General features: G+C 32.5%; 1 protein-coding gene across 1 annotated transcript in view; it reads left to right on the top strand.

The window, feature by feature from the left end:
* LOC139482706 (E3 ubiquitin-protein ligase RNF213-like) overlaps positions 1-26783 on the top strand; it is a 419318-nt gene that overhangs the window by 306863 nt on the left and 85672 nt on the right. Inside the window, exons 51-55 of the mRNA XM_071266774.1 lie at positions 4503-4669; positions 7786-8001; positions 18658-18869; positions 19557-19662; positions 26370-26473. Of these exons, the coding sequence (XP_071122875.1) occupies positions 4503-4669; positions 7786-8001; positions 18658-18869; positions 19557-19662; positions 26370-26473 (805 nt within the window). The remainder of the gene's footprint in view (positions 1-4502; positions 4670-7785; positions 8002-18657; positions 18870-19556; positions 19663-26369; positions 26474-26783) is intronic.

Raw genomic sequence — 26783 nt, 5'->3', positions numbered from 1 at the left:
ATTATATTCACTTATTAATTTCGGCTTTAATGGTTTCGTCACATTGGAGCGAAAATGTTAATAAACATTGAATGATATATATAAATATATATAAATATATATATACAACTCGTCTAACAATGTCTAAACATCAACCCAACAATGTTAGATCTGTAAATTTGCTTTCGCAAATTTTTTGTTCTTCCCTCGCCGGGATTCGAACCCACGCTACTGAGATATCGTGACACCAAATCGCCTGCACTGTAGCCGTCCCGCTACATCACACGACCACCTAGTCAATCTGTTGTAGAGTTGTCACTGACTCAGACGTACTTATAAATATAATTATTTTCTGTGACTGTATCTTACATTAATTTGTAGGATCCTTTACTATAGATAATTTAGCTGATCTGTAACAATAACATCTTCATGCCTTATATATCATGTACTGCAGTACGCCGCTAGATTAAAACTGACGTGGAAAGGTAACACACGGCCAGCGTAAGCTCTATTTTTAAGAGCCCAGGTGGTCGTGTGGTCTAGCGGGACGGCTGCAGTGCAGGCGATTTGGTGTCACGATATCACAGTAGCATGGATTCGAATCCCGGCGAGGGAAGAACCAAAAATTTGCGAAAGCAAATTTACAGATCTAACATTGTTGGGTTGATGTTTAGACGAGTTGTATATACATTATGTACACAGCCATGTATCACCATCATTGATGACGATCCGATGGATACATCTATTGTAGGGTTGTCACTGACTCAGACGTACTTATAAATATAATTATTTTCTGTGACTGTATCTTACATTAATTTGTAGGATCCTTTACTATAGATAATTTAGCTGATCTGTAACAATAAGCAGTACCTGCCCTACATTGGCTCCTTTTTAAGGGCATGTAAAAGTAGTTGATAGAACCCCTTATTTTTTTTACAAACATCACTATCACAAATATTGAAATTGTATGTTTAATTGTTTCGAAGAGATTCCAATTAGGTGGGTTTTTTTTTTAAATGAAGCATGATCTAATTAATAAGCTCGGGATCACATAATACTTTTTGATATATATCTGCAGATGCGGATACGTCAACGTATACGATACGGTTGATACGTTTGTAAATGACCGACCTCTAATAACAACTCACAAGTTCATTAAACCTCAAATACCTTCGGGGATACTCTGCCATCCTATGTCTGTTTAATTAAATCATGCAAATAATTAATAATTTTTATTGTTTTTATTGGTATTGATCGATTTTGACAAGTAATTTTTAGATACAAATTTACTAACGAGCCTTCAAAAAGCGTTCGGAATTCGGTGTTTACAGGGTTCGTTTTTTTCAGGTTTGATTAATGTTAATTGATAGGGAAATTTTGTGGGACTTTGAAAATTGTTCGGTTTAAACTGAAATTCGGTTTAATCAGGGTTCGGTTAACCAAGGTTTCACTGTATCACCAATTGGTGGATACAAATAACAAACGTTAATGACGGTATAAAAAAACAAACAAAAAACAGCACATATAGCAAAACACTGAGCACGAATATCACCAAACATCAGGGGTCATCTCTAGTATTCCGGAAGGTAAGCTATACAACAATTTATACCCGTCGTATAAGATATAATGGTGACAAGTAAGCGTTTTTTTGCAATAAAGAGATTTTTGTTTTTTGATATTACAATGTTAAAAGTGACAGTCCATTGAAAGTTGTCAGCAAAGCAAGTATACTCAACATAAAAATAAGAAGATGTGTGATTTCCAAGCCAATGAGACAACTAACCCCAAAAGACCAAAATGACACAAAAATTAGCAACTATAGCTCGTCATACGGCATTCAATAATGAGCAAAGCCCAGACAACATTGTCAGCTATAGAAGTTCTTTTCCATATTCCAATTTTTAAAGTATATGAGTACGTATTTTTAAGGGGAGCCACCTATCTAAAATCATTGATTTTTGATATGCAGTTGTATGAAGCATTGCACATCTCATTTCCATGAAAATATTGCGGCTCTCCACCAGTCAATGTCTATTGAGTTTTAGCATAGTTTATATTTAATCATTAATAAGGTTAGTTGAATAAAAAAAAAACTTATAGTATTAAGAATGCAGTTCTATAGTCATTTGCTCTTTTTCATTTTACTGGAGTTAATTTGTCTGTGATGTTTAGTAATATGGTCTATTGACTATCAAACTTTGCAATCGATTATATGTTAAATTTTGTGTTGACGTAAGTTTAAGGGAAACCCAAAATGGTAATTGCATTACTGAATAATATTTGGTATGCAATTGTTTCATTAATATGAGGAGTATCCCAATGTCGTAACCACAATCCTGACCTCCCCCCCCCCCCTTTTCTCGAATGTAACCTACCGAAATAATTAAATGACTCGGTTTGTACTAGTATAAGCAACACGACGGATGTCACATTTGGAGCAGGATCTTATTCCCTCCCGGAAAACCTGAGATCACCCTCAGATTTAGATGGGGTTTGTGTTACTCAGACGTTAATTTTCTTTCTTGTGTTTTCTGTATTATTGTTTTGTCTGTGTTTTTGTTTTTTATAATTTGTAGCCATGGCGTTCTCAGTCGTGGTATAATGACCTTTAAACATTAACATAGTTAACATGTTTAGACTATGATTATGTCAGTGTATGAGTTATCAATTATGATTATTCAATGATAATTGGTTTGAAGGTGTATAGGCATTGGCATATCTTATTTTCCAGAAAATATTTTGGTCCTTTGATTTCAGAAATGGTTTAATTACAAATTGCACATATTACATTTCAAAGTTCAGTTATTTTATTATCAACCATTGCATGTTTCATTTAAAATTTTCAAGGGTTTCATGGGACCCAGTGTTTCGCCAACTTTTGCTGTCGCGCTATGTTTTCGGTGTGATAGCGGATTTATTTTACAAAAATGGGGGGATATTATTTTTAGAATTATGTAAATACTATATTTTGATTATAAAAAGCGTATGCATATGTTTTTTTATAACTGAATAGCTAGTTTTCATTATAAAAATTCTGTTCATATACTTTTTAATGAAGAAGTTTACTTTTTCACAATTTGTAGCTTCCAGCCAACAATTCGCCGACATGATTTCAGTATGTAGTTACCTTACCTAGACGATCTTTGTAAGGGTACATTAAAGAAACATAAACTATGATAGTCATATAAACATCAATCTATCTCATCTATGCCATCATAGTTCAAAATTTTTGATAGTTCATCGTCTGGTATAATATAATCACAAAGAGACCCTGATCTAGCATTAAAATCGCCAAGCAGTGCAGTTGCAGTGCTTTGATCTTTTAACGTAATTAATTCTGTTTCAATTTCATCAAAGGCATCCTTGGAGGAGTACCTTGAATTTTCGGGAGGTACATATATACAACCAAACACGTGCTTAACTAAATATGCATGCTTCTTTGTTGATTATTTACAAAGGTGAAAACAAGACCACTAGTTAACTGCCGCCATATTTTTACAACAAAACTGACCAAGTCAAAAAAATATTTGACGATTATGAAATGAATGAGTAAAAAAAAGGATAAAATCGTGTACAAAAGATAAGTTAATGATATATGCATTCATTGGTTCAAGAACTGAATTAACTTTATTTTTCAACAGTCATTCGTTTTATCATATGGATTGGCTTTAAGTTATTGAAATTGTATAAACTTTAACCAAAGTAAATGTTATGTTCGAGCGTCACTAATGAGTCTGTTGTAGACGAAACGCGTGTCTTGTGTAAATACAAAATTTAAGCCTGGTATCTATGATGAGTTTATTTACAATCACTGGGTTATTGCCACTGCTGGTGGACTTTAAATTCCCCGATAGTATCACCAGCCCAGTAGTGAGGACTTCTGTGCTGAAATGAATAATCATTGATATGGTCATATTTATAAATTAACTGTTTAAAAAACTTTGAACTTTCTAAATACATAGGTTTTTCTACCTCGGGAATAGATTACCTTAGCTGTATTTGGCAAAACTTTTAGAAATTGTGGTGCTCTTTTTAACTTTTTCTGGATTCGAGCGTCACTGATGAGTCTTTTGTAGACAAAACGCACACTGGACGAAAAACTCACTCCATTTATAAGTAAAATATCTATAAAAAGGATTTTTCTCCAAAGGTTACTTTTGAATACTATCATATCATCTTAAACAAGCTTCTGTCCAAGTTTTATAGAAATCCAGAATAGTTTAAGAAAGTTATAAAAATTTCAGAAACGCTAACCACAGATTGAATACTTGTGGACACCGCCGCAGACGTCGACGACTACAACGCCGACGACGGCATGTAGGATCGCTCGCTTTTGCAACAAAAGTCATATCGAAAAAAACAGCATTCATTTTTTTAACGGCAATTGCTGAGATGGACTAGTAGTGAATTTAATATACAAAACTGAATTTGATGTAAGCTTTAACCAGTATGGGTCCAATACCAAACAACTATTAAAATAGTTTCAGAAAAACTAACTGTGTAATCTATTGTTTACTTTTTAGAAACTAATATAGGTTTAGTCCTGAAAGCTGCAGAAATATTCAAAGATTTTCCATTAGGAAACTTGTTGTCTGAAAATTACGGAGTCAGTACACATAACTTTCTTGAATGCTACATAAAGGATTTTGTACACATGGTTCACCCAGCTAAATCCCAGGATGAATACAATGTAAGTATTAGATTATTATCAATATGGACAAATAAAAAGTACTCCTTAAATTTTAAGATAAAGGGATGCTTCAAAAGGGATGTTTAGTTTTTTTTCTATGTTGACGTAGTTTTTTTTTTATAGTGATTATAAGATTATAACACCGTGTTGTGACTACTGTACCCAAATATTTGACTAGTATGTCCGTTTGTTTTGCTCACACATTGTCAAATTTTACCATTTGTGAAGGGACTTGCTGTTTTCTTTGTTTTTCGTCTTTTGTTTGTTATTTAATTCCATGTATATGTATATATGCTACTAACAACGACATCTTAGTCGTGAAAAGACCTTTCAGATGGAAGAAAGCTAATGTGTTTTATCATCAATTTTGCCATTTGATTAGGGACTTTCCGTTTTATATTTTTGTGATTTTACTTTTTTCTAATAGGCAACAAACATGATTTAAGTCAATTTTGTTTTCACAGGTGTTTTCCATAAGAATTGTATAAATATAAACGCCTTAAAAGTGTACAAAACTACTCCAATATTAATAAAAAAATCCCGCACCAGGAGGCGTTCATTAGTTTGCCCCTAAACAAAAATGTATACTAGATCAGTGATAAGGGACATCATACTAAACTCCAAATATTTAAAAGAAACTAAAAGTAAAAATCATACAAGACTAACAAAGGCCAGAGGCTCCTGACATGGGACAGTCGCAAAAATGCGGCGGGGTTACACATGTTTTTTGAGATCTCAACCCTCCCCCTATAGCTCTAGCCATTGAAGAAAAACCAAACATACAACAATACTCACAGTAAATCTCAGTCAAGTCCGAAACAGATGTCAGAATATGTAATAAAAAAACCTAAACAAAATGACAATGATATCTAAATTAACAAGGGACTATTAGCAGTTACTGACATGCCATCTTCAGACCTCAATTAAACTGATTGAAAGATTATGTCTTCATCATATGAATATCAAGCACAATCCCTACCGTTAGGGGTTTACTATTGTACCATTATAAAATGTATGAAAAGAACATAATCCGTATCATGTCAACAACTGGTTTTAGAATAAATGTGTTTAATTCCGATGCAAAGACCCTACAAGTGAATCAATATTTAGTGATGTTACACCTAAACAAGACTCTTTTACATGGTCTTTTTATTGCCTGGTGAATATCATTGGTCCTTTTGCTTTTGTCGTCCGTAATTATTCTCGACATGTCATCTTGGAAACATCTTGGTCATTTGGAACCAATCTTGGCTTAATCAATCATGGTATCTAAGTTAAAAAAAAAAAGAACGGATGAAGTGTCATGCTAATTCACATGACTGAAGTGCTCAAATTAAAAAAGATGCATAAACCTCAAGTATGAATTATTTTGACCAAGTGTTATTCTGAAAAAAACTGACAAGGAACGTGAAAAATGTCAAGATTTATCAATTGTTCAAAATGACTCATTTTCAGACGTTTTAGTTGAGTTATTGATCTTTTACAGTTTTTGTTCTTAGGCGAGTTATTTCCCCTTGAATGGCTCATTTACCCACATTTGTACTAAATTTGATTAAGAGATACACTATAAATGACAAATGTGATTGTACCTGGATGATGATTTACCCACCTGGCCCAATGGACCAAGTGAGCTTTTCTCATCTCCTGGCGTCACTCGTCCGTCGTCGTCGTCTCACGTCGTCCGTTAACTTTAAATAAATGTTTTCCTCTAAAACTACTGGGCAAAATTTAATCGAACTTAGTGAATATCATCATTAAGGTATGTAGTTTTTAAAAATGTGTCTGGTGATCCCGCCCACCATTCAAAATGGCCGACATGGCAAAACAAAACATAGGGGTAAATTGCAGTTTTTTGGCTTATATTTCTGAAAATAAAGCATATAGAGAAAAGCTGACATAGGGTAAAAATGTTTCTCAGGTAATTATCTTAAATATTATTATAGCATCTAATAATGTCTGATATCTGATAATATATAGTATCTAATACTATTATTAATGATTTAAACCTTATATGTATTTTACCTGACTTGAAAAAAACAATCAATACAAGTGAGCGACACAGGCCTTTGAGAGTCTCTTGTTGATGAAACCTTTCGTGTAATACCACCATTGATTTTTCTGTATGAGTCTTTGTTAAATCTGCACTTTTAAAAACAATGTTCACTATTTATCCTTGTTTCAAATAAAGAAGTACTTGGCATGGTAAGTTTTATCCTGTCCAGTACTATAGAAAATATTTCAAATAACATTTCATTGTATATAAGAAAATAACCATCACTGGAAGTTAACATTTACCAATCAAATTTTCAACCCTCTTTTAACCTGTGTACAACCTTAAGTTTACGATCTGATCGCAATGCTTGACCACTGTTAGTTATTCTTTCACGATCAATTCTCTCGATAAACCGAATGACATCCGTGAGTAAGCGTTTAGATGACATGAAATCCTACATCAAGTATGTTAAAAAAAATGCTAATATATCTAGTACCCCAAATGACAGTCGCATCAAATTCCTTTGTATCGACAACGATATGTGAACATAACAAACAAACAAAGGTCAAAATGTTAAAAAGAAATAGGGGTACAGCAGTCAATAAACTCATCATAGATACCATGATTGAAATTTCACATTTACGCCAGATGCGCGATTTGTCTTCAAAAGACTCATCAGTAAGGCTCGAATCCCAAACTGTTAAAAAGGCCAAATAAGGTATGAAGTTGAAGAGCATATTGTGTTAATATAATTAAAACCACTATATAAACAACAAAACATGTACCAAAGAAGCAAAAAAATGGCATATATTCAAAGCACATTAGCAAAAATGAAAGACAAGAATAAAAAAAAATTACAATAGCACAATAACATAATAACATAGAAAAATAAAGCAAAGAGCCATGTCATATGTTTCAAAGAATCATAAAAAGTCTATAGACAAAGCACATTAGCAAAAATGAAAAACATCGGAACAGCCAATGCAATATATTCATATTTTACCACGGGTGTGTACTCAAAGCGTTTGAAGGACGTCATGTTAGAATTATATATATGTAATAACAAAAGATTGTTTTTCCTATTTGCTTTGTAAATTAATAAGGACATTTTCTTTATTTGTAGCTTGTTTGTGAAGCTGTTGCCATAAGTTGTAGAAAACTACTAATGGGAGAATATGGAAAACTTTTACCGTCATTACTTGGTTGTCATATTGCATATTCCTCGCAAGCAACAAGATTCAAGAATTTTTCACATATCATCTGTGTTTGGCAAGCCTGTAGTGAAAAAATTATTCAGCAGAAAGAATCTAACAACTTGCTTGTAACTAATGAGGAAAATGTAAGTAGTCTTGTGCACATAAAGTTTAATGAATTTGAACCTTACACTTGACTTGACAAAAATATTACCAACGACTATTCATAAAGTCAAAAAAAAAAAACCAATATTTTTCCACATCTTCAAATTTATATATTTCCTGTTTCTTTTTAAAATTCAGTAAAGCTCTTATTATTGAAGATTATTTAATGTTAAAATAAATTAACCGGATTCGGAAATAAAAAAAAACTAATGAGAAGTTATGAATTAGAAAATGTAGCCTAAAGTGATTGTTGTATTAACATATTTTAAATAAATACTAGTTTACAGTTATTTCGTCTTCATCTATGCATTTTAAAAAACAAATTGAGGCCTATCCAGAACACCATAGTTCTCTTTAGCCTTATGTCTGTCTATGGGTTTCAACCAAATAATTTCCTAAAATGGTATGTGTCTACGTTCAATGTCAATATTAGTTAAAACTGCTTTGGAAAAACTATTTATCTCATTGACAAGGCGAAGTATATGTCGATTTTCAGATCATTAGTTCAAAGATCAACGGTACTGTAAAAGGTGAAATGTTTGGGTGTAAAGTTTCCTTATTGGAACTTGTGTTTTTCCAGTTTGTATAAAAATAAAGTGTAAATAAATATTAAAACATAAAGATAAATATAATTATATCAAAACACAGGTCAAGAGGTTAAGGTCCATGCTACTAAATGCATATTCAGTAATATTGGGCGTGTGCTCCTAGACAAGTCGGATTTGCCAAAAACCGAACAACAAATCTAATAATGGCGTCGATGTAATTATTGTTTAGTCATGTCCAAAGCATAATATTTATAAAACGCATGCAATATTTCCTTTTCAATATTTTGTGCAAGAGAAATGACGTAGTGCAGCCTGTGACGTCAAGTGTGATTCGCCACGATTCGAGGCGAAAAAGAAGTTCGTTTGTTATGTTCACTATTATTGTAGTGATTTTTTTTCTAAATTACCGATAGACAGAATGAAGGACTTTTTGTTTTTGATACTGACTTTATCAAAGACAAAAAGTCCTTTATTATTTTTTTCTTTTTCATTTTTTTTTTGAAATATAGAATAAAGTCCTTTACTTATTTACCATGCTTACAAATCTGCTCATGCATTTTTCATTGTTATTAAACGCAAATAATTATCTAAGATACCTCTAACGATCTCGTTTCTACAAAGGATTTCTTTGTGTACATATTGTACCTTGTACTCAAAGTTCACCGGGCATGACTAATAAGATATAGTATCGGAGGAAAATACACCCAGCAAAATACCATAATTTACACTTTTTTTAATTCAAAGTCCTTTTGGTTGTTTTGATATCTCTGGTCAATAATCAAATGGTATTTAAGAGGAAATGCTTACCTGTCCCGAAATGGGAGATTTTGACTTGACTACTATAGGATTTTGTTTTATACAAAAAAAAACATATCTCATTTACTTACAGTGGCCGTTATTGATTGTAAATTCATGACGTTTTGTTTTTTCCATTTGTCTATTATATTACAGCATACGTTTTACCTCTTGTCTGCCTTATTGTAAAATGTGCAACTCTAAAATTGTAACTATTTGCTTCAGGTTGATCCACTTTGTAGCTCGTCGTGAATATGCATGACATACATGTATTTGCCACTGGCATAACGGAGCAATTAACTAATCAGCTTAATTTATTGATGTATAATCATTTTTTGTCAGTTGATAATTGTCTCAATTGTTTCCAACTTTTATATATTTCATTTTTATTAACATTTATTTTTTTTAGCGTTAATTTTCTGACGTCATTTTTCTCTTTGCATTTTCTCTTTTTTTTTAATAAGCGTTGTCGTAGTGCAGATCCTTTTGTATCCTTTCCAGTAAATCTAATAGAAGATGGGATAAGAACAGAAAAACAATCTTTATTTAGTGGCAATAACTCACATATTGCAGCTAACAATGATTATTGTCTCGTCTTGAGGACAACATTTTCTGTTTCAAGTTTATTTATATATCAGACTGGTATTATCATGATAGGGAAAAACAAATGTTGACAACAAATAAGGATTCAACTTATTTTGGTCGTTTCAATTATTTTTATAGATATTGTCTTCCTGATCGGTTTTGTAAAAAAAATCAAATACTATTGTTCTAGCAAAATTCGCCAAAAATGTGTCAAAATGAAGATATAGCTGACCTTACTTATTGTCTACACATTTCAATCATTCAACTCGTGCGTAAATCGTATTTCAAGCTAATGTTTTAAACGTATAGATAGTGGGAAATTCTCACTACACCAGGGCTTGAATATTCATTCATATTTCGATATGACAAAGCTACGTATTCATATGTTCGATAAACCAAACAAACATTTAGAAAGGATACCCTAGCGAATCATTTGATTTTGAATTAAAGGAGATACAAGTATACATTAATGCGACGGCAACCCAAAGACACAGATATCAAAAGTGGGCCGTGGTGTAGTCGTTAGTGCATCGGACTGCTAACGCAAAATAAGGTTCCTTGTTCGATTCCCGTTCCAAGATGAAAATTTGAGGGACACCATTTGCGAGTATGGTCTTGAAAATCGATGAATGTCCGCCGGAAGGGGACGATAAATGCTTGACCCGTGTTAACAGAGAGCCATATCTCTTGCACGTAAAAGACACCCTTGCAGATTTCGAAAAAGAGCATGCTAATGCCGATACAAGGCAGCACTGGCACCCGCAAAGTGGAAAGGGATTAATGTAAAAACTCTTGCACCTACTATTTGAGTGGTCCGAATGTGGCCAGTCTAAATTTATATCCTCATTCAATATAACCTCATTTTCCAATAGTATTCTAAAGTTTTACGTACAACCTCACTGCCTACCTCCTATTGCACGACCGAGTACTGTAATTAAAATTTATGTATTCTTGTCATGAACATGGTTGAAATATTTGCCACTGGACGTAAAGCAAACAACAACTAATCAACTTCAAAAATTGTTCCATGTACTAGTACTTAGCATATGAAGACAAGATCTTGAAAAATGCTATAATGTACAATTTCAATTTTAATTTGTAACTCACTGCTGATACAAAAGTTTTAAATAAAAATGTTTTAAATATTTTTTTATATTATTTTTATATAGGTTCTTATCTACATTTTCAAAATGAGTTATGAAATATGAATTTTATGTCAGGCAAGAATAAAATTAAGAACGGTTAACGTTTTCGCTGATGTTTTTTGTTTCAATTAGGCATGAAAAAGTAATAACGGACGACTAAATTATAAGAGTTTGTTTTCAAATACTACATTGAAATTACGTAAATATCTCATCTAAACACGTATGATCGGGCCAGGGAAACCTAGTTTAATCCGAATTTATCCATGCATAGTTTTTATTTTAAAAAAAAACAAAAAAAAAAACAAGATCTATAAATTATTTGGACTGAACAGACAACACTAATTATTTTGCATTTGCATGAAATGTTGTGTAGGAAAATAGTAGAATCAAAACCTAAATGAACATTTACCTGAATATTGTGAAGGACCTATTCATCAAGGTTGTTTGATTAGAAGTTGTGAATCATGCTGTTTGAATAGCTTATTGTTGAAAGGGTTTACTTATGGTTTTCATTTGGTCTGGTCTTTACGAATCTATCTTATGATTACTGACAGATTAAAAACATCAAATGTATATATCAAGAAGTTTTGGTGCAGAACATTCATTGGTCATTTGTAAATGAGGTCTGTATAGGGTTTTTGATTTCCTCATTTATAAAATAGAAAAATCGTTATATTGAAAAGTTGGAATTCAAAAATATAAATTTACCCCTTAATTTCATAAACTAACTTATGGTTCTATCTAAATGCTAAACAATTATAATAACTTTCATTTAAGTTGAACATATTTAGACTCGTCAAATTCAGGGGAATTAGGTTTCTGCCAGTGCTTTTTGTGTACCTTTCTAGAGTTGTTGCCGGTTTAATAGTCAGTTAGTTCAATGATTAAGCTAATATTGATATTAAAAGACCTCCGCACATAAAGGGCTGTTCAAAGGATCTAAAAACTCCTTTTTTCGGAGGTCTTGTTTATATCAATATTTACATATCTTTGAACTTTTATTAATACTATTACTCAACCAAACATGTCATTTCAAACTTTCACTACACAATTCTTTTAAGAATGAAATTGTAAAGGAGGGACGCAAGATACCAAAAGGGACAGTCAACCTCATAAATCGAAAATAAACTGACAACGCCATGGCTAAAAATGAAAAAAGACAAACAGACAAACAATAGTACACATGACACAACATAGAAAACTAAAGAATAAGCAACACGACCCAAACAAAAACTAAGGGTGATCTGAGGTACTCCGGAAGGGTAAGCAGATCCTGTTCCACATGTGACACCCATCGTGTTGCTTATGTGATAACAAATCCAGTAAATAGTCTAATTCGGTAGGTCACATTCATGAAAGATAAGGGGATTGTAGTTACGACGTCAGGAACAAATCTGATATCATTTGTGAAACGGTTATTCCATAACGGTCAACCAACTCGTGATTGCGTCCGTAAAATTTACGAAGTAAAATCGCCCTTGAAATGTGATTGGTAGGAATGAAAAAAAATGTGCTGCGGCCATAAAAGAGGGACGAAAGATACCAAAGGGACAGTCAAACTCATAAATCCAAAACAAACTGACATAAACTTCTAGGTAAATAAATGTCTTGTATTATTATAATCCTCCTTATAATATTATGAACATAAATTTCCAATTATTACCAATCTCCAAAGGTAAACCCTACTTGTGTCATTTCAACAGGTCAACATTTGGCGAGATAACGAAGATGAAAACTCGTTCAAGGGATGGACGATCAGAAGCTTTTTTTTTTTTTTGAACATCGGTATACTACTGTTGCCTTTATTTGTACGTCACATAATTAGCTTCAGAAGAAATTAAACTAGAGGCTATAAAAAAAAATTGAGGATGGAAATGGGAAAAGTGTCAAAGAGACAACAAACCGACCTTAGAGCAGACAACAGCAGAAGGTCGCCAACAGGTCTTTAATGCAGCGTGAAATTCCCGCACCCGGAAGCGTCCTTTAGCTGGCCCCTAAACAAATATATATACTAGTTCAGTGATAATGAACGCCATACTAAACTCCAAATTGTACCGAGAAACTAAAATCAAAAATAATACAAGACTAACAAAGACCAGAGGCTCCTGACTTGGGACAGGCGCAAAAATGCGGCGGGGTTAAACATGTTTATGAGATCTCAACCCTCCCCCTATACCTCTAGCCAATGCAGAAAAGTAAACGTATAACAATACGCACATTAAAATTCAGTTCAAGAGAAGTCCGAGTCTGATGTCAGAAGATGTAACCAAAGAAAATAAACAAAATGACAATAAAACATAAATAACAACAGACTACTAGCAGTTAACTGACATGCCAGCTCCAGACTTAAATTAAACTGATTGAAAGAGTATGTCTTCATCATATGAATATCAGACACAATCCTTCCCGTTATGGTTTGTTTCGTCCACCTTGGCATATCATACATTACGAACTTTCCTACATTGTAGATGAGAATAGACTGGTATTTTAGTTTGTTAATTTGTTTACACAAAAAAGAGTTAAAAGAAACTCAATTAAGCGCAATCACTTGTATGAAAAGCTGTACCTACAAAGTTTGACTTTTTAATAGATCTTGCATGATGATAATTTTGTGATTTAAAGTTTCTATTTATCTTTTATGATTTAAAACATATCATTGTGCCAGATGAGCTGCAAGTATGTAGTACAGTTTTGTACATAAACGGAGAGGTTTCAAACCATTAAATTATTAGGAAAAATACTGTTCCCAAGCTTATGTAAAAGAAAAAAATGAATTAAACGGGGGGGGGGGGGGGGTATGTTTTAGCACTTCCCTGTTTGCATGTATACCACTTTTTTGTCATACTTTGATTTACCTAAATGTTATAGATCTACTCGGAATTTTTTTTTATAAAGATTAAGGGTGTTTACATGCAAAAGCCATTGTTCCGCTACTCAAAGAGGGACGAAATATACCAAAGGGACAGTCAAACTCATAAATCTAAAACAAACTGACAACGCCATGACCAAAAATAAAAAAGACAAACAGAAAAACAATAGTACACACGACACAACATAGAAAACTAAAGAATAAACAACACGAACCCCACCAAAAACTAGGGGTGATCTCAGGTGCTCCGGAAGGGTAAGCAGATCCTGCTCCACATGTGGCACCCGTCGTGTTGCTTAAGTGATTACAAATCAACTATCCATTTTACTTACTTGTAAACTTGGTTTTATCAAAAACCTGGTGATACGTTGTTCAAAAATAAATTCATGTAGTGGAAATAAGTACATTTGGAGTGTGAAAAGTTCGTTGGAATTTCTGGACGAAAAGATTTCGATTCTGTTCAAAGTATTGATTGTCTACCCTATATACCACTTGAGCACACAATTTAAACAAAATGCACAGATATCATTAAATGGCCATTTAAAAAGTTCATTTTTTTGGTAACAACAAACAGAAGAACTATGTCAGTTGGACCTGCGTTGAAATTATAACTGCCCTAGTATTTTTACTAGATAACATTTTTGGCCACTACGGAGAATCTGTATATCGTCAATTTATCGGAATTCCCATGGGGTTCTTACTGTGTACCATTTATTGCGGACCCGTTTCTGTATTGCTATGGGTTACAATTTATTAATAAAATCAGCAAAGACTCATCAAAACAACATCTGATTAAAGAATTAATAACACTTTCAGATATGTGGATGATATATTGACTCTAATAATGACGAATAGAGATATTTATCCGGCTGAACTGACTTTAAATAAAGCTAATAATGATAAGTACAGATTAGAAAATACTGCTGACTTCGATATATCTAAGTTCAATAACTGATTAGGACAACAGGGGTGTGGAAATATTTGTTGTGAGCACTTGTCCCTGGGCAAGTAAAACTGTAAATTTTACTTGTCCGGAAAAAAAGTTACTTGCCCTGATGGTCCAAATAAATATTGTAGTATTTTATTGTTAGCTAATATATGGTTCTAAGCACGGTTTTGCATCCCAAACAAATCAGTGAAATCAATTGGTTTATATGCAGAGGCGGATTTAGGGGGGCCCAGAGGGCCCGGGCCCCCCTTTTTGGAAAAAAATTTGGTTGCTTATATAGGGAATCACTGAAGCGTGACCGGAGCGGGCCCCCTCTTAGGTCAGTCAGTGGGCCCCCACTTATGAAAATTTCTGGATCCGCCACTGATATGTGTAAAAATTTAGGAATGTTTGAAATGGTTTTATTACATCAATGGTACAGAAACTCAAAAGCAAATCAACTAAATGAAATGACATGTAAAGGACAAGTTTGCAGCATTGTTTTTTAATAAAAATTGTAGCCAGTAGGTACACTACATATACTAAATTTAGAGGATAGTGAGTGAAATGACAACTAAATAATAGATTAACTAATTATTTCTATCAACTGACACACTTGGTTTTTTCTTGGTAGTTGAACACTTCTATTTACCACTTAGACAACACATAAGGTTGCCTTTGATCTATAAATAAGACAAAAACAAAACTTATTATCTGAATTTCTTTCCAAGGGGTAATCTGATATTCACGATGTCTGATATTCTCGCTTCCGTATTTTTTACATATACACCTTGACCATCTCCGTTTGCGTTTCATGCTTTCGACTAGACTCGTCATTCTTATTGTCTTGCTCTCCCGATGTTTTATTTTAAAAGTATTCATCAATCTGAATCTCGATTCAAACTCTTAAGAAATGACACTTCCGGTGAATAGTTGATAAAACATAATCGACGATCCCGGGTCAATGGACAAAGCCAATGTATGTATGTATGTACTCGAGATTCCGCCAATTTAGACGCACCCCTTGATTGACTGCAAGGGTACAGCGGATCCATGTACACTCCCTAAGGATTAATGGAGATGTGTCCTTTACAATATTATCCCACCACCAGAACAATCCCCACCCAACACCGCCCAAGGGAGCGTGTAGGACACCGGGAAGTCTGTTATGGTGGAGGAAGCTGAAGTACTCGGAGAGAACCACCGGGCCACTCGGTGGAAACAGACAAACCAGAGAGATATCAGAAGATTGATCTCCAGGTCAAAGTAGGGGACAACTTTGAACAACCGAGGCCCCCAAATTACCCATTCTAGTTTAAACTCCGGTCTGGGTACCAGAGATGTGTGTGAGAGGGTGAAAATTACCCTTCTGATGTACTGATATTTTTAGCACCCCGAGTGAGAATCGAACTCGGGACCTTCAGCACTGTAGCCATCGGTCTTAACCACTAGACCACGAACTCAATATTACGCGACTCGGGTTTGCATACTTATTTTTACTCATTTTGGTAATCGATCTTTTTCCGGAGTTATGTAATATTTATCGTCATGAACATTGATGTTTATACTTTTAAATATATGTTTTTACTCGATGATTATTGGTTTCTTTTACATAAATTAAACATCTTTATACGTTTTGAAATTAATTCGTTATTTTTGCTGAATTTGTCTTGTATATTATTTTACTTGTCCACGGGCAACCAAGATAAAAATAATTACTTGTCCTGGTGTTAAAATGTACGAGTCGGGCGAGTCTGGCATAGCATTTCTACACCCCTGGACAATACATACATATGTCTTCATTTAGAGAACAACTGAATGAAAGAAACCAAACACAGCACGAACGCTCCTTATGCGATGCTGTCTAAGTGGTGTTACTTTGTATCCAATCAATCGTCCAACTAGTTTAGGGAACAAGTTTAACAAAGAACCCTTTGGACACTGCCTCTTCCTAGATCTTGATATCTATATCTTTAACGGGAAGCTTAATACCACAATTTATGATAAAGGAGAAGATTTTTCATTTCCTGTTGTTAATTATCAATTTTGAGATGGTGACGTGCCCTTGTCGCCATCTAACACATGTATTGTTTTTTTATGGATCAACTTATTCGATTTGCTCGTGTATGTAGCAACATGTGTAATTTTAACGAAAGAAATATATGTATTACTGAAAAATTATAACAACAGAGTTTTCGATATCACAAATAGTAAAAGTATTCACTTAATTATATCATCGGTACAAGGACATCATCCATAAATATAAATCAACATGTATACATCTTATACGTTTAGGTATTTTACATCCAATCTTTTATGGTAATAATCTTTACAAAGCATATAATGTCGGCATTCACCTTAAAAGCTAACCAAACCTTTAAAAATGTTTTTATTTCAGAAGGGATATAGTTACCATACTGTTGTCAGGTTAAGATTGGTTAATATTGATATTACTATTGATTAACTCCTAGGGTCTTTGTATCAGAATATAAACACATTTATTTCATAACCAATTGTTGGCATTATAAGGGTTATGTACTTTTCAGATTTGTATGGCCCCGCAACGAAGTTGTTGGTGCCATATAGTTTTACCCTTGTCCGTAATTCCGTCATTCCGCAACAAACCATTATACGGAGTTTTTTCTAAACGCCTTCAGAAATAGGGCTAAATTTTGGTATGTGAGTTAACCATGATGAGTTACAGATCAAGTTTAAGTTTTGTTCTGATTGACTATTTTTTGCCAAAATTAAGGACTGTGGATTTTGATAAATTGTTGAAAATCACAGTTATACGGACCTTTTTTTTTAAATGCTTTCAGATATTGGGCTGATTTTTGGTATGTGAGCTAACCATGATGAGTTACAGATCAAGTTTAAGTTTCGTTCTGCTCTGCTAATTTTTGTTAGAATTAAGGGTTTACAACTTTTATAAGTGTGGAAAATCACAGTTATATGGAATTTTTTTTATACGCCTCCAGATTTAGAGCTGATATTTTATATGATACCATCATGTTTGTGTGTTATTGAAATTGCAGATTTTTAAAATTTTTGAGACGGGGCCATTCGTGTCGCTTTGACACATCAAGTTTTGTAATGGTATGATACTGAACCTCTTACGAGAGGGATTATGTTTGAATTTTATATGATGAAGACATAATCTTATAATAAATTGAACTGATATATGGAGCAGTCATGTCAGTAACTGTTATTAGTTCTTTGTTTATTTATGTATCACTGTTTCTTTTGTCACCTTTCCATACATAAAACTCGGACTTCTTTTAAACTGAGTTTTACTGTGCGTATTACTGTGTGTTTCTTTATTCTACACTGGATAAAGGTGTAGAGGGAGATTGCGCCTGTCCCAAGTCAGGAGCCTGTGGGATATATTAGTATTCGTCTTTTTATATTCTAGTTCATTATATGTTTTGGTGTTAAGTATGGCGTCAATTTTCACTGAACGAGTACACTTTTTATTTCTGGGCCAGCTGAGGCCCACTTCCGGGTGCGGGAATTTCACGCTGCATTGAAGATCCATAGGTAACCTTAGACTATTGTCTGCTCTTTGGTTTGGTTGTTGTCTGTTTGACATTTTCCCCAGTTTCCTTCTTTTACTTTTGTGGTTGTATTCTAGAGAAATATTTATCAGAGAATTTCTGTTAAGACCCAGTGTCACTTATATTTGTGAATTTCTTTTCATTCTAAATTGGTTTTACATATGTTTATGTCTACATGTACACTATATTATATTTTTGTTTTATATCTTACAGACATTAGACATCCTTGCACTTCAGTTATTGATTGATGACCTAAAACCTGCCATAAATGCTCTGAACAAAGAAGAAACTAGAAATGAGTGGTTACAAAAGGTTTGTCATTATAGACCTGTTGTTGAAAGGATATTTGGACAGTCCGAACAGGATACTAAAAACCAGGAATTCCAAAATGAACAACGACGACAGGAAGGTCTTCGGCAAGCAAGGTATAAACTAGTTGTATAGCTATGTACAACAATAAAGCAATAAAGGTCATGCGATTTTGTCTTCATTTGTGGCTTGTTTTCTTCAGATGCTTACTTTAAAATATTGTGTAGGAAAGACAAAAGTATGCTTTTCAAAAGTTGACAACTATCTGGTCACCAATAATTAAACCAATAATATAATAAACAGAGAGTAAGTTGGCCTCAAACATTCAGAAATAATATATGAGATTGGTGTTACACTTATCAATTCAAAATTTTTAAAAGTTTTCAAATTTTGATTTTTGAGATTTTGATCAAAGTTTTAAATATCAACATATCAAAATCTTTTATTTCTTTTTTCAAATGTTGTAATTTTTACCAAAAAATTAGAATTTAAAATTCTAAATATCGTTTTTAAATTTGGGGCCCTATATAGATTGCTGTACGTTGTCAGCCAATCCTCCGGGTTGTAGGCGATAAAGTTTTACTTTTTACAACAATGTGACTTACATGTAGATGGAGAGTTGTCTCAGTGGCATTCATACCACATCTTCTTATTTCTATTTTATTAAACGTAAGTACCGCTGCCGTATGATTTGTCCAGGTAATACAAATGTAATAGTAAAATATATTAAGAAAAATGGACACTTGATATTTTGGCTATAATATTTAAACCTTTTGCAATTCATATCATATATCTTTTTCCAGATACAAATGGACAAGAACATTCATTGTCAAGTTATTTATTGAGAATGTTTGCATATCCAACGAAGAAGAAAAGACAGAAGTTATACGGTGCATGGTTCTGTGGACCGTAAGTTATTCAAGAATTTTAGCATTGTTAGCATGAAAGCACTCATCATACATACCGGGATTAACATTTTGTACGCATGAAACGCGTTTCGTCTACAAACCGCACATCAGTGACGCTTCAAGAAAAATACAAATAACCCTAAAAGTACGAAGTTGAAAAACACTGAGTATCTCAATTCTGGATGGTTTTGCCAAATACAGCTAAGGTAGTCTACTTCTTGGGTATAAAACTATAAGATGTTTAAATATATTTTTTGTTATAATAATGACCAAATCAATGCTAAATTATGTCAAATCAGCAGTGCTGGTTCCTGGACTGGTAATATTCTATCTTAAAAACTCTTGATAAAAATGTAATCATGTGTATCGTATAAGAATATCGAGTTTATCAATTAATACAACATGTACAAATAGAAAAAAAAATCATAAAAAAGTTAAACTATCTTGTTTATTGTAGTAAATGCACATCTTTTGTCTGGGTATCTTATTATTTACATGTACTTACTATTTTGAAATTAAAGTATAGAACTGTTAGATGCTTCTAACATTATATGGATATATTTTTTACACTAATTGTAAATCCAAGGTAAAAGGTGGACTACATTTTTATTGCCTTCTATTTCTCCTGGATAGATAGTTCATTTTGTGGACGACTAAGGTAATTGTATAGAGGAAATATTTAGGAATAAAAAGTTCATAAATCTTAAAAGAAATCATGTTTTAAGCATCGTATATGATATAAATGAAAATAAATATTTTTTCGCAATTTGTTTGTTAACGTACAGTACAAACCAGTTATTTAAGTCTGAATTGGCATATATCTGTACTCGACTGAACTGATTTTTACTCGACCAGTCTGAATTGGTCTAAAATTAGCTTGAGTTGACTCGACTATATTCTGAACCATACTTAACAATCTGAACTTGTACTAGACATTTACTTGACTACTACTTTACCATTGTATACGCGTCTGAACCATGCTCGACCAAGTCTGAAGTTCAAACCATACTCTACCAAGTCTTAACCAACCTCGACCTGTATTTTGTATCTATCTATAGCATTTCATCAAATTATGATCTGTTTTTAAACACAGGTACTTAACCTGGCTAAAAAAGTGAATATCAATTGTGACTAATATTTTACATGTTATTCTAGATGTTTTGAATGTTTCAGATATACTTTCTGGTTACTGGACAATTTTCCCCATTAACTTCAGTCTGGTATCAAAAATGTATGAAATCGTATATAAAGCAACTTAATAAATATAAAAAATAACATCTTTGTGTTGTAAAACCAAGAATTGAATATAGTCATGGTAATAGAACCACCATAGCAACTCTTGATACACTTTTAAACCTTGTAGAAAAGAAAACGTTTTCCAAAATTGCAGTAAAAAAATACTTCTGTCAAAATTGAAGACATGGCATACAAGAAACACTTTAATACCTCAGTTTATATGTGTTTAATTGGTGAAAAAAAGTCCTATTTTTCTTAAACTCGTGTATTACTTCAAAAGTACAAGCGAATTAAGTTTTGCAGGATGTTGCAATTTTCAATGAATATTATTTAGAATTTAATACTCTGTGACCAGTTGTGATCTTTTAATGAGTTTGCCCCAAAACAGGAGGTGTTACTTCATACTTATAATCAGAAGAACAATTTTATTTCTTTGGCATGGCAAAATGTATGTCCCTACCCAATTTAGCTTCATTTTCCGGTCGTAGTCTAATTTTCCCCGACCTTCATCCCGGATGACCTCACTTACATGACCTATCACTTGTATGTATTGTTACCTTGTTCTCGTCCTAGATATGCATGAAATATTTGCCACTGGACTTTGAGCAACCAACAATCAACAATCAATTTATTTTTATTTCATTTTGATGCATATATATATTATATAATATATCTTAAGTTATAATAAGAATAGTGATATTTTAGAGATATTTCTAATATAAGGTTAAATTGCATTTAATTAATAAATTCAACAACACTTGCCGTTATCTCGAAGATAATTTTTTGTTAAATAATCCAGAATTTTCATAATATACCTACTTTATATTGGATACGATAATAACTGTCCTTTCCTAGATTTAGATTTCACTTTTACACGAGAAATTACACACTAACATTATCGACAAAAGGGAGGAATTTTTTCGTTCCCTACTGTTAATTTTCCTGTTTTGGTTGATGATGTTCGTTTGGCACCATCTAATGGTGTTTATATTTCACATCTCGTTCATTATGCCCGTGTCTGTTGTGACGTTTTTGATTTTAACGAACGTAATCTATGTACTACTAGTATATTATCAAGCCAGGGTTACCACAAATTACTGAAAACCTTTACTTTATTCTTCTATTGATATAAAGATTTGGTTTGAAGTTTAGTTGTACCTGTATAAATCTTATTTCAAACGGGAAAGCATATCCTCATGTTGACGGCAATGTTGTTCACCGTGCCCGGAAATTTAGAAATAATCCTGATAAACTTATCGATCCCTGAAATAAACTTAAAATAAAAGGTAACAAGTTCAACACTAAATTATATCATTGAATAAAGTTTTTATTAGTGTTAATATTGATTTTGTTATTTGTAAATTAAAAACAAACTTAAAAGTATTGATATATACATATACACATTCATGGATCTACAACCTGTTGATATCTGTATCTTGGCATTCCACAAGTTCATGCTTTTCTCTGACTGTTTATGACGTTTTTACACTAAATGCATTGGATGTTGAATATGTACTGATTGATAAATTAGTCTTAGATGCATGATTTTTTTGTAATAGTTGTTAGTGACTTTGAACCAGCTGTCAGTAGATGCGAATACTCTCAGATCTGTACTTAGAGTCTTTTTGTTAATGGTATATACAAGCACCCGGCCACGTCCATTCTGTGTAGTATTTCTATTTGTATCCATCTGATGAGTTAAGCCTTCTTCAACTGATTTGTATAGTCTGTTTTTGTGTTGTACTGTTACACCATTGTCCAAGGTTATGGGGGAGGGTTGGATCCTGCTAACATGTTTAACCCCACCACATTCTGTTTGTATGTATCTGTCCGAAGTCAGTGGTCAGTAGTTGTCGTTTGTTGATGTGTGACACATTTGTTTTCGTTATGTTGCTGCACATATATTAGGCCGTTAGTTTTCTCGTTTTAATTGTTTCATATTTGTCATTTTAAGGCCTTTTATAGATGACCATGCGGTATGGGCTTTGCTGATTTTAAAAGGGCGTACGGTTACCTATAGTTGTTATTTTCTATGTATCTTGTGGAGAGTTGTTTCATTGGCAATCATACCATATCTTCTTTTTTTTTTATATTAAACAGTTTTAGTGATTTTGTTTGGTGGTGTTACCTATAGCTAATTAAAAGGTAAAATCACAAAAATACTGCACTCCGAGGAAAATTGAAAACGGAAAGTCCCTAATCAAATGGCAAAGTAAAACACACAAACACATCAAAAGAATGGATTCCTGACTTGCTACAGGTATTTTCTTATGGAAAAAAATAGTGGATTGAACCTGGTTTTATGAGATACGTACATACCTATAGTATGTACCCATTTAACTTAAGTATTTTTTATTTAGGAATTTAGGAAAATTAGGTTTCAAACCACACACATGCCAAAAAAATGAGTCATCTTAGTAAGATGCTATTACCCTCAGTATAGCTTTGGTTTTAAAGTAAAACTTTAAGATTAATATAATTAATTTGATTTAACTATCTCTATTTATTAAATCTGAGTATCATGTAAGGATGTAACAATCTGTTTATGTATATCTTATTGTGGCTGTTGTCTTGTCATTGAAAAAGAAATTATTTTAACGGTTAAAATTTTAAAAATATAGAATATGGTTTAGACTTAAATAAAATGTCGAGTGCAAGTCAAGAATGGGTTGAGCCTGTTTCAGACTGGTCGAGTAATAGACTGGGGTTGAGTAATGTCGAGTAAAATTCAGACCAATTCAGAATGGTCGAGTACTAATCAGTGCAGTCGAGTACAGATAAAGGCCATTTCAGACTTATACTGGTTTGAAGTGGTTACAGAAACACTTTTTTTCGTCGTCCCAATAATTTTATTAATTATAAAAACACTCCTAAAAACTAAATTTTAAACACACGAAACCTTAATCAATATTCTTAAAATATGTTATACAATTTTTCATACCTGTTGTATTTCATCCTGCTAGACAGACTTTTTAACTCAACTGACCATCTGAACAAATTGGTCTGTAACCAAAACATTGCAACCTGTGTAGTTGACTTAACTTTTCTTAAACCTTCAGCTTTTTACCTACTGATGTAATTTCAACTAAACTGAAACTAAATGACCATTATGTTATTACTTGTTTTTTGGAATTAAGTAATTGACCATGGCTTTAAATGTAATATACGGATAATATGCAAAGATTGTCAAATATATTGACGGATCATAATTTATAGGGAAAACAATATAAGCAACAATAATCCAAATGTTATAATCTACAAACATGAACGGCTAAAATTACCCGATTTATTAAAAGGTTAGTCCCTTAAATTATTATTGCTGACTAATTTTAATGTTCTTTCCTATTTTCTCGAAAATGATATAAAATTTTTACACTACACTTATAACTTTAACAAAACTAACTATATATTATCTACAAAAATATAAATATATACTTTGTTATTAGTCATACTTGGTAGAATATAGCATCATATGGAAGTGATATACTCCATATGCAGTCGCTGTCGGAATTTCTGCTACATATAAATGGATGATTGAACAAGTTAGTAGTATGTAATCTATCACTGTAACACTCGAGTCAGTTATATTTTAATATTTAAAACGTGAGGATTCAGAAGAAACCAATAACATGTTACGACATATTTAAATATGCCGAGAATAGATATTTCAATAGCGATGAAAAATATTGTTCTCACACCGATCAAGAAATATTAAAATATTTTTTTTTAAATAGAATAACTGCAATCATCCCTTCAATCTTAAATATTTGGGCCTACCCTTATTGCCTATTTATAAATTCATGTCAAGATTTGAGACCTACCAAAACGCATATGAAGTACCTTTTACTTCAAATTTGATGAGATAAATGCGTTGTTTAATAATCATTGAATCATTTAGTGAGTGCACATTACCCGGGTAGCAGAATGAGAAAAAAGGATACTGGTAGTTTCTTTCTATACTTCCTCATGAGCTCTTCAAATTAGTTTGCACAATACAAAATAAAGACCAAGACGGCATCACGAATATCACAATTAGGTCAGTACGACTGCTGATGGACTCTTTGCCCCGAGAGTATCATCAACTTAGAAGTGAGTACTTCGGCACTGATATAATTTATAACAAACTCTTCAATTTTATAAGTATAAGAAACTAAGGGTTTAACTTCATGAGCCTATGTTGACCAAAAATTGATTTGGTTATTATTTTTATTCTTTTTAGCTAACCTTTCCAGAGGAAATACTATATTTTGCTATCATTTGTCGTCCGTCGGCATCGTCTTCGTCGTCCGTCCGGTGTAAAATATTTCGAACATCTCCTCAAAAACGACTAAACCAATTCCAAATAAACTCAAGCTGAATAATTCTTAGGGTAACTTAAATAAAGTATGTGTTTTATTTAATGTTTCGTAAAAAAAAAAGCCGTCATGGCAAAAACTAAACTAAAGCATTTAGAGCAATTCAGACAAAAGGATAAAGTATTCATTTGGAAAATTTCTATCAGTCCTGAAAATCTCAGATGAATCTAACAAACCATTTTTTGGGTGCTGCCACTATATTGGTCATTTTAAGGAATTTTGCAGTTTTTGGTTATTATCTTGAACATAATTATAGATAAAGATTAATTGTCAACAGCAAAAATGTTTAGCAAAGTAAGTTCTACAAATAAGTTTAATGAATAAAATTCTAAATTGACTCATAAAGGAGTTATTGTCCTTTACGGCTAAATTTACACAATTTGTTTATCATGTTTTCTAATTTTAAAAAATCTTCTCCTCTTAAACTTTTAACCAAATAAAACAAAACTTATACTGAACGAATCTTATAATGTCTTTAATGTATTTTGTGTTTTATTTTCTGTTTCCTCAGATAACATGTCCGTCATTGCTAAAGAAAAACGTAGGGTAGAATGCAGTTTTGACTTATTTCTCATAAACTGAATCGTTTAGATCAAATTAGAAATCTCAAATAATTTTCATATGACCAAAATTGTCTATTGACCCCTTAAGGAGTTATTGCCCTTTAAAGACAAGTTTTCACAACTTTTTTCATCAAGAACATTTAAAAGTAATTTTTGAGCCACTCATTAATAATGTTAATATTTATTGAAAAGTAAAAATAATCAATTCAGGCTCTTAAGAGCATCTTTCTTTGTTTATATAGCTCTTCCAATGTATCGGGTCATCAAATATTCTGTTTTAAACGTTCCTAATGAAGAGTATTTCATAAAAAATACTTTTGACGCATGAAATTTGTTCTTTTTTTTCATTGGTTTTGGGTCTTACAAGATAGATCATTGTTTTTTAAAAAGCAGGTGTAATCTTATTAACATTGTTTTTGTTTGAATCCGAGTGACTTGTTTTATAATTATAACAAACTAAGTTTCCTAGACGTTTAACTGATGTCACAAGTAAGTGCATTATAATCTTTTTCTCATCATTTTTGTTATATCTAACTTCTGACTTTTTTATTTAGAAATTAGGAAATAGTGACGTCAATATGAAGACATTATCTACATTTGAAAAAATCGAAACATATCTGAAACAGAGGAATGAAAAGTTTTTAGAAGAGTGTTTTGGGTAAGTCTTTCAATCTTTTTAGTAAGCTGTGTATTTTTTGTTCATTTACTTAGTACCATTATTTTTTTAGGAATGTAATCGATTCCACTACAACAGATTTGTTTCTGCTTTCCAAGTTAAGTTATTAAATTTTAAACAGACAACAAACAGTTAACTTAATCGAGGGTAGACCATTATATATTTCGAATTTTTAGAACCATTCAAAACCTTTTAACATTAATGCTCCATACCAATCCTTCAAACTGTTCTATTTTTGTCAAGTTCTCAAAAAATTTGTTTTTGATCTGTCCTGAGAATATTTCAGCTCCTG

Source organism: Mytilus edulis, chromosome 1 (genome assembly GCF_963676685.1).
Source record: "Mytilus edulis chromosome 1, xbMytEdul2.2, whole genome shotgun sequence".
In the NCBI taxonomy this organism is placed as follows: domain Eukaryota; kingdom Metazoa; phylum Mollusca; class Bivalvia; order Mytilida; family Mytilidae; genus Mytilus; species Mytilus edulis.
The sequence above is the reverse complement of the archived record's forward strand: the minus strand, read 5'-3'. Positions and strand labels throughout refer to the sequence as shown.